Here is a 15930-nt window from a genome sequence, read left to right as displayed (position 1 = left end):
TTTGTTTTAATAGAGAATGCGGGAGAAAAATGACAAAAATGGTCCCTTAAGTACGCACTTAAAAATTTTGATCCTTTAGGTTTGTCAAAAGTTTACATTTTTAGTCTCGTCAAATATTTACCGAACTTTATATTTTAATTTAACAAAAACAGTGCCAAAAAAAAAAATAACTATAAACACTAAGAGTCCAATCAAAGTATTCTCATCATGATATAACTACATAAATAAAAACGTTAATAATATAGCATTTTATATGCCATTCACTTGAAGTATTTTTAATATTTACATTGAAACTTAGTCACGGTACTTTTCATTCTTTCTTCATAGTCACACTATCGAGATTCGTGCAACAAATCTCTTTAATATATGACAATACCTTAAATTCATTACGGAAACAGTTGGTGGAGGGTTATGAGGTGGACTCCTTGGGTGCTTGCTAGTGAAGTGAAGTTCTCGAGTAAGAAGCAATCATTGGGATTTTTAGAATCAAGATCAACAATCGTCTTATTCTTTTTCAACATAAATGTAGGTATATAATTTACTCATGGATTACTTTAACTCCTTTAAGCATGACTGTGGCAATTATTCTTTCGTTCAAAGTGAGTGGCACATTTCATTGTCAACAAGGAGTCTGTTTCCATACCCTCAAATGGCATCGAATCTAGAAGAACTTCGAAAATGCCATTTGAGGGTATGGAAACAGATTTGTTGTATAGGGTTATGTGGACCACTTTGAAGTTGACAATGAATAATACCATAGCCATGCTTAGGAGTTGAAGTCATCCATGAGTAAATTATATATAGATTTATATTCATGTTGATGGCAGAATGCGGATACGTTCATAACCGCGTTCAACACACCATCAAATATATAGATTAGAGGTATTGATCATATATTAACTTGTGCAAGTGGTGTGTTGAATGATAGTGTGCCTAAATTTCAATGTAAATATTAAATATGCTTCAAATGAATGATATATAAAATTATATATTATTAATGTTTTTGCTTCTGTTTCTGTAGTTATATCATGATGAGCATACTTCGATTAAATGTGATAAATTGACAGTTAGTGAGTTTGAACAAATTCACTTTAAGTTATCTCTTTTTATTGCTATAGAGAAAATGATAAAAAAGAAGAAGAAAATGAGCAAAAAAATGAATGGAATCGATAAGGAGAAAAAAAAGGAATAAAAAATATATAAGTTGAGAAAAATAAATGCATAAGGAGAAAAAATAAAGAAAGTAGAAAATAAAAGGAGAAAAAAAAAAAAAAAGAGAAAAAAGAACGAAAAAAAAAGAAGGAAGAAAAAAAGAAAAGGAGCAAAAAAGATTTAAAAATGCCTTGTTCATCATCCTCCTCAAATCGATTAAAGCAGGATTGATAGTTGCTATCCAAAACTTTGTTTCAGCCCAATGTTGTTCCAATTTTACGAAAGATCCAATACATTACATTCACTGCCGGCAGAACATGACCCAAAAATTACAAGATTGATCGAACGGCCGGAACAAAAATTAAATGGTACTTACCATTGATAGCGATGCAAGGAAATCCACAGTAACGAGAAGCAGATAAGTTTGATACAACATGGAAAATCTCAGCCTAATTCTAAATTGAAAACAACAAATCACCAAAGTGAGTAAATCGTATATGGGATATGTTTATATTCATGTTGATAAAGAGTCACCTCGAAGAATGTCACCACAAGAGATATGATCATATATTAGATTTCAACTTCTCTCTCTCTCTCTCTCTCTCTCTCTCTCTCTCTCTCTCTCTCTCTCTCTCTCTTACACACACACACACATACATTCAGATATATAGAACAACAAAAATTTAGCTTTAACGGATTAAAACAATATTGTCATATTTTAGCAATAGGACTTTTGGAAATGAAAGAGTTAAAAAGAATGAATAATAATTAAAAAACAAGAAGATATTATGGACAAATAACTTCTATAGTTACAGACAAAAATTTGTATCTTAATAACAAATTATTATAAAAATCGTGTTAGCTATGTAATTTTTCTAGCAATGAATGTTTTAGCTAATTCTTATTTTTCTTTATAGTGATATAAGCTGAAGAAGAGATTAAGAGAGGAGGATATAAACCTTAACAAGTGTGGCTTTAATAAACTCACTATTATATATATATATATAGGAAAATATAAGAACCGTAATATGCATATTTATGGTAAATCTGCTAAAATTTCTCATGGTTATGCATAAGAACAGTTGACCTACAGGAGATTTTCTTACTCTATCAGACAATTATTAACATTGTTAGCCAATACTAAACGATCAGGCCATCTAAAAGTACATACAAGTAAGAGTTTATACTAAGCATTTAATATTATTAATTAAAAAAAAAAGATTCAGCGCATTAAGTGCATTTGTTTTAATAAATGAGAATCATATCCTACTTCCAAATATATGAGATAAGTTTTAATTAAGGTATGAAGCATTTATTGAATTCCATCACCACAAACAACACTGCTTGGCCAAGGACAAAGGTACCATCACCCAGCAGCGGTCGTCTATACGTTATATATTCACGCCAATGTATTGTTTTTTCTTCACTTCTTTTCCTTCTTGTTTATTTTCTCTTCAACATAATTTCCCTCTATTTGTTGCCAAATTTTAATTATTTGAGATCTAGTGAAGTAAAAGGGTGATGGATCAACATATGGCTTTGTTGCTACTATTCTTAGGGTTGATCCTTGTCTGGGTGCAGATTAAGCATCAAATTGCTCTTTTTGAGACATAACCCAAAATAGTTGTTGATGCAATAAGCTCTTTGATACTTTGTGACATTCTGTCAGCAATTAAGTGTGACATTCTGTCAGCAATTAAGCTCGGGTTTCCTAGGCCTTATTAGGCGTACCAGCGTCTTTGCTCCATTTGATGCGAATTTCTTCATATTACTATCAATGGCGAGTCATATATTACTTCTAGCTCCCCAGGGCCCGTTTAGCCATTTGTGTGGATTCTCTTCCCAACGTGTTTATATCGTGTTGTATCTTCCGAAATTAAAACTCCATTTTGGTGAAGCATAATTCTGGAAAATGAGTGAGGAGGAAGGTGAACAGGATGACACCCATGCTTTCTCAGTAGTTCTCCTTGTAAGGAACAAAAATCTTTGCACTGAATTACTACAAAAAATTCTATATTTGATTTTCATCATTTTTATAATTTTTTAATTAAGAAAATTGCTCCATAATTAAGGAGTACTATATGTCGAAGGGTTAAATAAAGATCCATTTATTCATCACCTTAGACACAAATGACCATTAATTAATTGATGAAATAAACACCTTCCCTATATAGAATGACGATTAATTAATTGATGAAATAAACACCTTCCCTATATAGACCTTTATTTAACCTTTAGACATATAGTACTTCTAAACTATTGAGCGATTTTCTTAATTAAAATAGAAAATAGATGATGAAAATCAAATACAAAAATTTTCGTTGTAATTCAGTGCAGAAATTTTTGTTCCTTACTGGCAGAACTATTGAGGAAGTAAGGGTGTCATCCGGTTCATCTTCCTCATCAGATAGCTTAAAGTTGAATCAACACTCATTTTTCAAAAATGTATATTCCCGAAATGAAGTTTTAATTTCGGAAAGATCCAACACGATATAAACACTGCTAGGATACAGATCTACACAAATGGCTAAATGAGGCCCTTAGAAACCAGAAGCAAGATATGACTCGCCATTGATAGTAATCAAAGAAATTTGTGCCAAATGGAGTAGCATCTTTGATATGCCTGATCGGGCCTAGAAAATGAACAAGACGGGAGGTAGTGAAGAAGAAAACAATGCATTGACGTGAATACATAGACAACCACTGCTGCGCGATGGTACCTTTGTCCTTGGCCAAGCAGTGTTGCCTGTGGTGATGAAGTTCATTAAATGCTTCATACTTTAATTAAAACTTGTCTCATATATTTAAAAGTAGGGTATGAATCATATTTAATTAAAACAAATGCACTTAATGGACTGAATTTCTCCCTTTTTTTAATTAATATTACATGCTTAGTATAAACTCTTACTTGTATTGACTTTTAAATGACCTTATCGTTTAGTATTGGCTAATACCATTAACAAAATGTTAATAATTGTCTGATAGCGTGAAAAAAAAAAATCTCTTGTAGGCCAACTGTATTTTCGCATTAACCACGAGGTGTTGCAGATTTACCATAAATACGCATATTACAATTCTTATATTTTCCTATATATATAATCAGACACTGAGATTTTTAAAGCCACACTTGTTAAGGTTTATATCCTCCTCCTCTTAACCGTCTTCTTTTGCTTATATCGCTATAAAGAAAAATAAGAATTAGCTAAAACATTCATTGCTAATCTGTCGCCAAAAAGTACATAGTTAACAAGATTTTTATAATAATTTATTATTAAAGTATGAATTTTGTCTGTAACAATAGAAGTTCTTTTTCCATAATATCTATTTTTTTAAATGTATTATTCGTTCTTTTTTACTCTTTCATTTTTAAAAGTCCCATTGATAAAAAGCCCATAACTAACTGGAGTTTTTTTAATAATCCGTCGTTAAAGATATGAGTTTTTTTCTGTTTAGCTAATTCATTTTACCAATCCTTTTGGTTTTTCGACAAGTCCCTTGTTTATCTATCTATGATCAAATTTTTCACTAAGAGTTAAATATTTACTATATCATATCATATATATATAAAAGAAACATTTTAAGGCAAAAGTTGACAATTTTGCCTTTAGTAAAAATAATGTCTTCTATTATATTTATCTATCTAAATATATATATATGTTTGTTGTAGTTTGTTGTTGTTTTATCTATCTAAATATATATATATAAAGGAGGGAATGATGGGATATGGGGTGGCCATCATGAATTTCGAGGCTTCGTTCCGAACTTCACGATTCACAATATGCTTATGTGGATATTTAAAGAATGGAGAACAAAATCCAAGACTATTAGAAGCACAGAAGAAGAAAGATGAGCCATGTTTTTTGTCTTAAATTGAATGTCCATAAGTTATAGGGTATTTTAGTATTTTTGCTTAGATAATAAACCCTAGTATAAATAGGCTATTATGTCTTTCTTTTGAGAGGATAAATTTTGTTGGTTGATGAATGTAGATTACTCTTTTGAGAGTTAGGGATTTGTCTCATACATGTTTTTGAACCTCTCTTGAATTACTACGTGGAAGATAATTCATTTATGAGTTCAAATCTCTTCTCCCTTTGAATTATATATTGTATTTGAATGTTAATGTAATTAGTTCCTAGTTTCTCTTCATTGTTTTTTTGGGTTAATTGATTGCATTTCAATTCTAGATTTATCCGTTCTTTTTTCTTATCCTAGATTTATGATTATTGATTGCATTTATATATGTCTAGGTAAAGGTGTGTATTTATCTTAATCTTCCTATTCTTTTATTGCTTTCCTTAATTGTTCTTGGTGTTCACGTGGGAATTTGTGCAATTAGAATAGCTATAAAATACACTAACAAATTATTGAGTTCACGGCTCTTTAGATACTTTATTCTTCTTTATTATTTCACGGTTTCATATTCACAATTGGATTATTGCATTTAGTCATATGATTAAAATAAAAATTGAAAATGTAGATGTTTATGCAGTGCAATATGGTTTAAACTGTGAAGACGAAAATGATCCAAAACATGTGTGAGGAAATAACCGAATTTCATATCTACGAAGAAGAAAAAATGAATGATATCATAAAAATTTAACAAGGAGAGTAATGACCTCAAATTTAATCTTGAGAAATGCAATATTTTTCCATCTCCACGTTCAAGTTAGAGCGTCGCATGAGAATGCACCTTCTCAAAAAATTTTGTAGCGATGCACACACACACTACAAGAAAAACTATATTTGGCAATAATTTTTTTTTTTGTTGTCATAGATTGATTATTGTTGGAAAAAGTACTTTTGACAAAAAAAAAATATATTTTGTTGCATGAACTTTTCAAAAGGTGTTATTGAATACAACTTTTTTTTTTGTTAAAAGTACTTTTTGCAATAATAATTAATACTATGACAACAAAATTAAATTCTTTTAGATCAAAAACATCATATTCAAAATAAAAGTAAGTTGTTGCCAAATATAAAATTTTTGTGAAGACGAAGATGACCCAAAACATGTTTGCGATTTCTATACTTTTTTGTAGTGACATTTCAAAACACTGAATACATGTGAACAGGCTTCCTTATCATAAACATCAAAGAAGAAAGTTAAATGGTTAATCAAGTAATAGATGTATATTACCACCAACAGAATTCCCCACTTGTGTGATTATATACACTAAGTATGTTGTTGTTGTTGGATGTGATGCAGCGGATTAGGGCTCTGTCTCTTATACTAGGTATGTTGTCTCGGATTCGAGCCTTGGGTATGAAAAAATCTTTGGTAGGGAGAACTTCCCCGAATGGGCTCTACGCGGCGCAAATCCGGAATAGTCGGGCTCCAATGCGGATACCGTATACCGGATGGGAATAAATAAAAAAAAAGTAATAGATGTATATTAGCAGACCTCCATTGACTACGTGGAAGCATTCCATAGGCTTCTATATCCAAATAATCCATGACTTTTTCTCTTTCTTTCTTCTTTAACCTCACCCATTCACATTTCTGTATACTATGTGTTATTTAACTTCTACGTTAGAAGATGGAATTAAATAATATCTTAATTACCTGACGTTACTTTTTATTCCTTTTGGGAGATTTCAGACGTTGGGCTTATGAGGAATTCGTAATAGTTTATATTTTAAAGGTTACTTTTATTGCATTATAATGTGGATTATAAATAAGCATTAATGGATAGATAGAAACATAATTTAGTCTCTCTAAATTTCACTGGCTTTAGTCTACTCAAATTCTAATGTGTAATCATAAAAGATCTATGAATGGGAAAAAAGAAAAAAAGAAAAATGACTAAAGAGATCATCCAAATTAGATTGAATTGAATGAAAAGAAGAAAATGAGTGAAAGAGGCTAATAAGGAGGAATTCTTGGACAAAGAACTATGCCACATCATCATGCTATAACCACAATTATAATACTCCATATTAGTTAATTTGTCCGCGTGAACGTGAAAGACATTTTTCTTATAATAAGCATAAAAACAAAACAGTTGATTTACTTAAAGAAGAAAAAACTATAATTATCGAAAGATGTAAACATTAATCCCTATATTTAGCTCAAAAGCATATTTTCTACAATAAGAATAAGAGATTTTACAATTAAAAATAGAACTAAAATGCTAATAAGAACAGAAATGATAAAATTTACTGATAAAATAAAAATAAAAGGGGAAACAAAAGAAAAAAGACAAACATACCATGAACAACTTTCTTGGTATTCGACGAAGATGCTTGTGTTCTTGGTTTGAAATTCCATGAAGAGCTATCATTTCAATAAGCCTTAAGACTTTTCCTGCATAATTCATGTTTTCTTCAAATGTTTAAAAAACCGATCGATGCAACAAAAAGAACTTACAATGGATTTAACTAAAAACCGAACTTACTTTAGAATTACCGTGAATATGTCCATCATGATGAATACTTTGTACCCTTTAGTAGTTCACGAAAAAAATGTTGCAGGAGGATGGGTGCAAGATTGGTTTTGAGGAGAAACTTTTTTTTTATTTTTGCAGCATTAATATATAGGGAGACATCCCATTAAAGATCTTCAATGATGTAACATATTCCCATTAAGTAGGTAATTAAGTGTCCGGTTTATTTGGGACCATTATTTTTGTTATAAGTGTTGCAACCGTTCTACTGTTTTTTTGGCTAGGAGAGGATTTTTGAGTTTTCTTTGTTTATAGTAATAACAGATAACATAAGTTTAAGAATAGGGAAAATGACAAAAAAATAAAATAAAATGGAATTGAATTGAATTAACATAAGAAAGAGAGGTGAAAAGGGCCAAAACAGAGGATTCTTGGCCTTTTTGTTTATTTTTCCCTTTAAATTTTGCATAGCTAAATATAGCTTTACTCACAGTTACGAATTCATTTACAGTTTTTAACACCCTCAAATTTAATACGTCATAACCATTCAATGAATTTTTCCAATTACAAATTCTTCATGCAGATATTAATTCTAATACAGTTTTTAAACAAGGATTAAATATAGGGGGTAGAAACTTCTTCTAATTTCATGAAGTAATTAGGGGGAGAGAGAGGGGGAGAAATTGAAGGGAAAAAAGAGATGAAAATATAAAAGAAAAGAAGAAAATAAAAGAAAAAAGGAAGGAGGAAGATAGAAAAATAAATAAGGAAAATTGTGACAGAAATTGCAATTTGATTCTATCACAATCACTGAAAAGGGGCCGAATTGTGCCATGCTTTCCTTTACTTTCTTATTTTCAATTGAATTATTTTCTTCTTAATTTTAAATTTTGAAATTAATTATAAACCGTTGATGTATTTGGTAAAAGATGTTGATAAGCGAATTTTTAGTAAAATAACTAAAATGCCCTTGATTTTTTCTTTTTACAAAAATATTACAGTATAAATTTAAAAGTATTTTTTTTATATGGAATAGGATGAATAACAGATATGAAATGGAGAAGACGTTAGGAATTTGTTTTGGAAAAGAAATTTAAAATTGAAAAAATATTAACTATAAAACAGTAAATAATCTTTGATCAAACTACAAAATGCTTATGAACTGAAAACTTATAAGCTAGGCTTGGGGATGATCATCTTATGTCTTTTGATTGATTTTGACTTATAAAGGTTTAGCTTATAAGCACTTCGAGTGTCTACCAAATGCATAGATAAACTAAAAAAGTACTTATAAATTTAGCCAAATACCCTCTAAATCTTGTTTAAGGACACACTTATGAATACACTACTTACTGAAAAAGTGATAACTTGTTTAAGGTCTTGATAATTTATGGAAGTTTGATTTGATAAAAGTTATAATGGTACTTATTGTTCAAATAGAGACGAAAATACACTACTAGTATCTATTTTTCAAAGTTACTCTCTCCATCTCAAATTATTTGTCATGCTTTCTAAAAATACTTGTCTCAAATTATTTGTTATTTTAGAAGTTCAAGACAAAATTCATTATTTATTTCCCCATTTTACCCTTAGTAGAAATTGTTTTTGAAGACTACAAACACCTCAACTATGAGGTTGTGTTATGATTGATCAAATACCAATGAAGGGTAAAATAGTTAAAAGCTCTTGCTAACTAATTTTTCTTAAGGGGCGTGTAAAAGAGAATCATGATAGATAATTTGAGCTGGAAGGAGTAATAAATTTGGCAGAAATTATTAATTGTTCGTTTTGTTTTGGGCAAGGGTTTGATTAGATAGAACTATTACTCCCTCCATTTCAATTTATGTGAAGGTGTTTGACTGAGGGCGAAGTTTGAGAAAAAAAAAGATTTTTAAAATTTATACTAGAATAAGTTATAGATATTTGTGTGTCTGAAATCATTGCATTAACGATAAATGAGAAATTTAAAGTTAAATTATTACTAAATATAGAAAAATATCATTCTTTTTTGGTATGAGATTATATTTTATTGAGCTTTGGGATAAGACATGACATTAGATTAGAATTTTATGTTTTAGTTCCAAAAAAAAAAAGGATCATAGGATACATGTAGAAAAATTAAGGTGAGTACACACTGATGCGGACGTTACCGTTATAACAAAAAAAATCAAGAAAACATATGCCTGTTTTACTGACAGCAAGCATATATTATATATAAGAACAGAACTAAAACTAATTTAACCCCAAAATCACTATCTTGAAAAAAGGCTGTGACTACTTGCAATTTTTTGTCTTGATGAAGGGCTCTTACATTGTCAGAAGTTGTGGTGGAATGATAAGTATTCTTTTATCTTTAACCAGAGGTCTCGAATTGAAGTCCTGAGTATGAATCTGTCTTTGATAAGAAACGATTTATATTTCAAGGTGGATTTTTTGGCACGAATCCGAATTAATCGGATAATATTATACTCTGATCTAGCTAATGTTTGCTCATATGTTGTTCAACCTTATAAATAAAATATTAGATTGTCGTTTAACGATTGCAATAACTTATAAAAAGTTCGATCGCGGTCTAACATTTTCTCATAAATAATTGGATTTATTCAAAAGGGATGGTCTAATTGGTAAGTCGAACAAGTTGATGGCTTTTTTGAACGCAGTATTAGAACTTTAAACCCGTTAATCAGCAACAGCAAAAAACTCCATAATCCAGTTTCATAAATTCCATCTGTTTCTTCAATTCTAAAGCAAATGCATCGATCTGTACCTCATTCTTGAGCTAGAACTTAGATGTTTTATCTTAAATTTGAACTTACAATTGAAGTTTTTTGTTTTTCTTTATTTTTTCTCTTCCTGTTTAGCCCTGCTTTTGTTTTGATTTTATAGTTTAACCCCAAAAATCACTATCTTGACAAAAGGCTGTTACTACTTGCAATTTTATCTGAGGCATCAACAAACATATACATGAATAAATTTTCAAGAAACCAGGAAAAAGTTATACGAAGATGTGTACTGTGTACAAATTACTGTAGCAAAAAAAGAAAACTAAAGATTTCCCAAATGTTTCCTATTATGAACTTTCCTAATGTTATGTCTTCTTTTCACATTGATCAAAACAAAACCAGTCTTCGAAACATCCCTTGTGTACCTTGTACCATCAACATTGGTTGATAATGGCAATTCAAATAATATTCCCTCTTAACAACACCACGACTCTCTTTCTCTCTTTCCCACACTAAATTAAACAAATTCTTGGCAATCTCAAACGAAACAAAAGCATCAATAGCACCATATTCAACTTGTTCATAACACAGTTCCTCAGCATCCCATTTACTCAGTGTTACATTCAACGGCTTCTCCATTACTTTCCCAAGTACCTCTTTCGCCATTCTCTTCAATCCCATCTTCCCATATACTTCCTCTCCGTAAACCGAAAACGCCAATCGGTTCAAATCCACAGTATTCGCCACGAACAGCCTGTGATCGCGGAGCAATTTCTTAGCATCCTCAGTAACCCCAACCCCGAAAAATTTGAAATTTGGGTCCCCGAGAAAGTCTATGAGGAATCCGGGAACAACATCTTTGTGGAGGAGTTGGAATAAAAGGCAGCAGCGCCCCACACAGAGTTGGAGGAGAGCGACGGGGTGGTTTTCGTCCGGATTGAAACACGGGAGCCACTCAATATCGAGACCGACGAGGAGCTTGCGGAGCCTACGACGATGCGTCTGCACCGTTTGCACAATCCAGGTATTAACGACTAATGAGTTTTTGGTGACGGTAACTTCAATTTCATCGCTGTAGAAAGAGACTTTATAAATCTCAGCCATTGGCAAAAGAATACTAACGTAGAGAACTATTGTAAATATGAAGTAAGTTGTGGAATGGAAGTAATAGGGGCTGTATATATGAGAAACGAGGTTTCCTAATTAAAGTAGGATTGGGAATGAGAATTCCAAAATTGGAAATTATAAAAAAAAAAAAATCCGATTCGAACTATTGTTGTTTGCTGCAATAAATTTATAACTTTTGTTTCCTATTTCTTGCTAATATATCGTTAAGGGTAACCAATGAGAATTTGTTTGCTGTCATAATAATTGTAGTAGTCTTGTTATTATATAAGACTTTATGTTTCCTACTTAAAATGGGATTTGGAATTGTTTTCCTATTTTGTGTTCGTTTTGGCTGTGGAAGCAAAAATGTAAAAACGCGCATTTAGAAATAAAGTCCACTTGGTAGACTAAAAGTAATCTATGAAAGATTAAAAAATGGAGAAAGTAGAAAGAAATAGGAGTAATTTCTAATTCTATACCGTACGAGTGAGAGGGAATTTAAAAAGGAAAGACATAAAGTAGTTCATTTAGAAAGAAATAAATACTTTTAAACTTTGTGGTCTAAAATAAGTCATAGATATTTGTGTAGCTGAAATCAATTCATTAAGAGTAAAAGGAAAAGGGAAAATAGGAGAGGTACAAGCAATGTAGTTAAGCCAAGTGGCAAGCTAATAACAAGCCACTTGGCAATTATAAGACCAACTTTAGTTGACTATGTAATAACATTGAATTTAAATTTAAATATAAAGTGATTTTTATCTATATCTACTTATGTCTTGCATTTTGAATTTAATGTGATCAATTGTTGTACTTGAATGAAAAGATAAAATCTTTGAATTAGGAATGGTAAATTTTTTAATTTGAACGTAATTTGAGATTTGGAAATGTAATAGAAACCTAATAGGAATTCTTTATTTGTTCTATTAAAAAATATTTAAATATAAATATTTGAATTGTGATATAAAACTACAAACTTGATTTGAAAATATATATATTTAAATTGAGATAAGAAAAACTTTTGAATGCAAATTTAAATTTAAAGATAAAGGATCTGAATTAAGATAAAAGATTTGAATTTGATAAAAGGAAAAAACATCTACCTCCTAAATTTCAAAATAAATACATATATTTTAGAATATGGAACGTTGTGAATAAGAAGAAGATGGTTTATTTTTATCGTACTCATTTTTTTCACATCCTTAAAACTGATGGGTAAAAGTTTTTTACCAAATTTATTATTTTATTCTTTAGACTCTTTTAAGCTTATCCTAAGATTCTATGATGGTTTATCTAATGGATGGCTTAGTATTCAAATTTAAATTTTTATGTAGATAAACTCTCTATTAGATCAAGTCAAGTTTCAAAATCTGTAGGACTCTTTTCGTCATATCATACCTTGCACCAAGCATGATTTACTATACAATGTTTTTTTTTTTTGGTAATTAATTAACTTTCTTATTAATACCAGTAAAGCTTTACAAAACTATAGCAAGTTTATACTCACTTGGTAGTGCTTTAAAGAGAAACTACAGGAACCTATACTAGAATATGCCTACTAGGCTTAAAATATAAATTGGTGAACGTCAGGCCGCAATAGTCTAAAGACGTCCACCTTGCATATGTATGTTATTTCCCTTGCAAGTTTGACTCCCAATCCCGTCGTCTCTTTTCAAATACTCGTTGGTTCCTTTCTAGCCACACAGCATATACAAACTCAGCATAAATCATTCTGAAAATGCGGGCATTTGTTGACTTTCCCTTCCCTTTTTTTTGCACTTGTTCTATGTACTGTCCCCAACTATTAGTAGTGCCAAACTGGTTTTATGATGAAAGGTAGTAGTTTGTTCCATATAGCTAGTGCATAGTCACAATTTGTGTATAAGTGGTCCCTCGATTCTATATGTTGCTGACACATTACACATTCCTCCTGCACTTCCATACCCCATCCAAGTAGTCTATCAGAGGTTAATAGCCGATCTTGCAATTGCAACCACATAGTAAAGATAGCTTTCGGTCTGGCAGGGTTGTCGAACATTAAGCATTTCCAAGGTGGTCTTTGTTGTGGTCTAATCAGTTGCAAGTAAATGATTCGGATAAGGGATTTTCCGACAGTGACATTACGTTGGATCTGGGCAGTTAACGCTCTAGCCTCCAATATTTTCCTCACCATCCAGCACGCCTGATGTGGTGTATTGATCGCATGAAATTGTTTTCCCTTGATGTAGAAAGCATGGATCCATTTGATCCATAGCTTATCTTCTTTGTGTTCCAAGTCCCAGCAAGTCTGGGCTATGGCAGCCTTGTTCCATAGCTGAAGATTAATTAGATTTAGTCCCCCTGCCGACTTTGGAGTACACACCCTTTCCCATGCTATAAGGGCTTTTTTTGTGATGACATTTGTTCCCGACCAAACATAGCTTCGGCAATATGATTCGATAGCTTTTAAGACCTTGCTAGGAATGATAAAGAGCTGAGCCCAATAGGCCTGGATTCCAAAGATTACAGCTTGCACCAATTGGACTCTACCTGCGTAAGATAATTTTTTTGCTGTCCAGGTAGAAATCCTGGCTGTTATCTTTTCAATCAATATACCATCGCACCATAGTTAACTTCTTGGTTGATAAAGGAACCCCAAGGTATTTGAATGGCAGTTCCCCACATGAATAACCAATTTTAGCTAGTATCTCATCTTGCACAGTATGAGTGGTACCCCCAAAGTATACGGAGCTCTTCCCCAAGTTAGCTTGGAGTCCTGACACCTGAGAAAAGGTGTTGAAACAGTGTTGGAGTGCGGTAACAGAAGCCACATCAGCCTTAGAAAATAGCAAAAGATCATCAGCGAAGCTTAAGTGGGTGATTCCAAGCTTAGAGCATCGGGGGTGGTATTTGAAATTTTTACAGTGCTTAAGTGCATTCAGATGCCTGCTTAAATACTCCATCGCTATGGCAAAAAGGTAAGGAGACAATGGGTCCCCTTGCCGAAGTCCTCTAGCAGCATCGAATGGCTCAGAAGGTTCCCCATTGACCATGATCGTATAATTGACTGTCCTCACATACTCCATCACCCAACCTAGAAACTTGGTAGGAAATTTCAGCTCCTTAAGAACTTGTTCTAAGTATACCCATTCAATAGAATCGTATGCTTTTTGTAGATCAATCTTAATGACACATCTAGAGGAAGTATGCTTTCTAGTGTAGGCTCTCACGAGTTCATGGGATAGGATGATGTTGTCGGATATTTTCCGTCCGGGGATAAAACCAGCCTGGGCTTCACAAATAATCCCTGCCATAAGCGGCTGTACTCTAGTAGAAAGAATTTTCCCAATAATCTTATATAGAATGGTGCAGCAAGCAATGGGTCTAAATTCCTTAACTGTAGCAGGCGTTGGTGTTTTGGGGATCAACGTGACAGCTGTGCAATTGATAGCTCGATAAAGTTTCCCACTGGAGAAGAAATTTGTGATGGCAGCAACTATGTCATTTTTGACTACGGGCCATGCCTTTTTAAAGAACAGCGAGTTATACCCATCAATACCAGGTGATTTATCATCGCCAATAGATCGCAACCCCTCTACAATTTCAGCTTCCGTAACCTCTCTACATAGCAGCGTTTGTTGGGCATGATTGAGTACTGGCCCTTTTCTCATGATTTCTTTGTCAACAGCAGGCAGTGTATGAGAGGATGTACCCATTAAAGATTTATAGAAGTTGAGGATTTCAGATTTGATTGCTTCAGGTTCAGTAAGTTTTATACCTGTAAGGGAAGTAAGCTCACAAATCTGCTTTCTCTGTGTTCTCTCTTTGATTACCGCATGAAAGTACTTATTATTCCCATCACCGAGTTGTATCCATTTAGCTCTTGATTTTTGTTTGAGTGCATTCTTCTAGCCGACCATTTTTCTAAGTTCAGCATCACTTCTTTCTCTTTATGTAGCAGCATATCACTCGCGTGAGTATCTATTTGAGCCTGCACCTCAGCCAGTTCCTGTCTAGCTTTCACAATTTTCAGTTGTATACCTCGAAATTCTTCAGCATTAAGTCGCTTTTTTTTTGGCTTAAGTGCCTTGAGAAATAAATAGAGTGTTTTGTTGCCATACACTCTCTACAAGAAAACCCAAATGTTGAAAAATCGAAAAGGACTTTTGATAGGAAGGTGCACCAAAATGCATCATAGGTGCGTGGTCTGATATGTTAGGCAGCCCATATTTCACAGAAACATGTCCCCATTGCAGCATCCATTCGTGATTACCAAATATCCTATCAATCCTGCTTAAAATTCGATCCGACCCTGTCTGTTTATTGCTCCAAGTATAGTAATCTCCTTGCTAGGTGAGTTCGTTCACTTGTAATATTTGTATACATTCGGTAAAGTCCTTAACGTCGGCATATGTAACTGGGTTGCCATAAAGTCTATCAATATTACTGAGTTAAAATCTCCATTATGATGGAGTTGAGACATCTTGTGCAATGTCAATCGAGTTAAGACCCCAAAGTAGTTTCCGCGGGTCCAATGTGTTGTAGCCATAAACTACTGTAACTAAGCATTGAAAGGGATCAGTTAC

At 32.4% G+C, this 15930-nt stretch overlaps 1 protein-coding gene across 1 annotated transcript; it reads right to left on the bottom strand.

Moving 5' to 3' along the window:
• Nucleotides 1-10648: 10648 nt before the first annotated feature.
• LOC132067290 (uncharacterized) lies at nt 10649-11373 on the bottom strand. The gene has a single exon (XM_059460491.1). The coding sequence runs from the start codon at nt 11363-11365 to the stop codon at nt 10649-10651; it is 717 nt and encodes a 238-aa protein (XP_059316474.1). The 5' UTR covers nt 11366-11373.
• Between the last annotated feature and the right edge of the window lie 4557 nt (nt 11374-15930).

This window comes from Lycium ferocissimum, chromosome 1, assembly GCF_029784015.1.
Source record: "Lycium ferocissimum isolate CSIRO_LF1 chromosome 1, AGI_CSIRO_Lferr_CH_V1, whole genome shotgun sequence".
Lineage (NCBI taxonomy): Eukaryota > Viridiplantae > Streptophyta > Magnoliopsida > Solanales > Solanaceae > Lycium > Lycium ferocissimum.
The sequence above is the reverse complement of the archived record's forward strand: the minus strand, read 5'-3'. Positions and strand labels throughout refer to the sequence as shown.

Excerpts from the sequence above, each read along its gene's own strand:
- LOC132067290 (XM_059460491.1), bottom strand. The coding sequence starts at position 11,365 with ATGGCTGAGATTTATAAAGTCTCTTTCTACAGCGATGAAATTGAAGTT.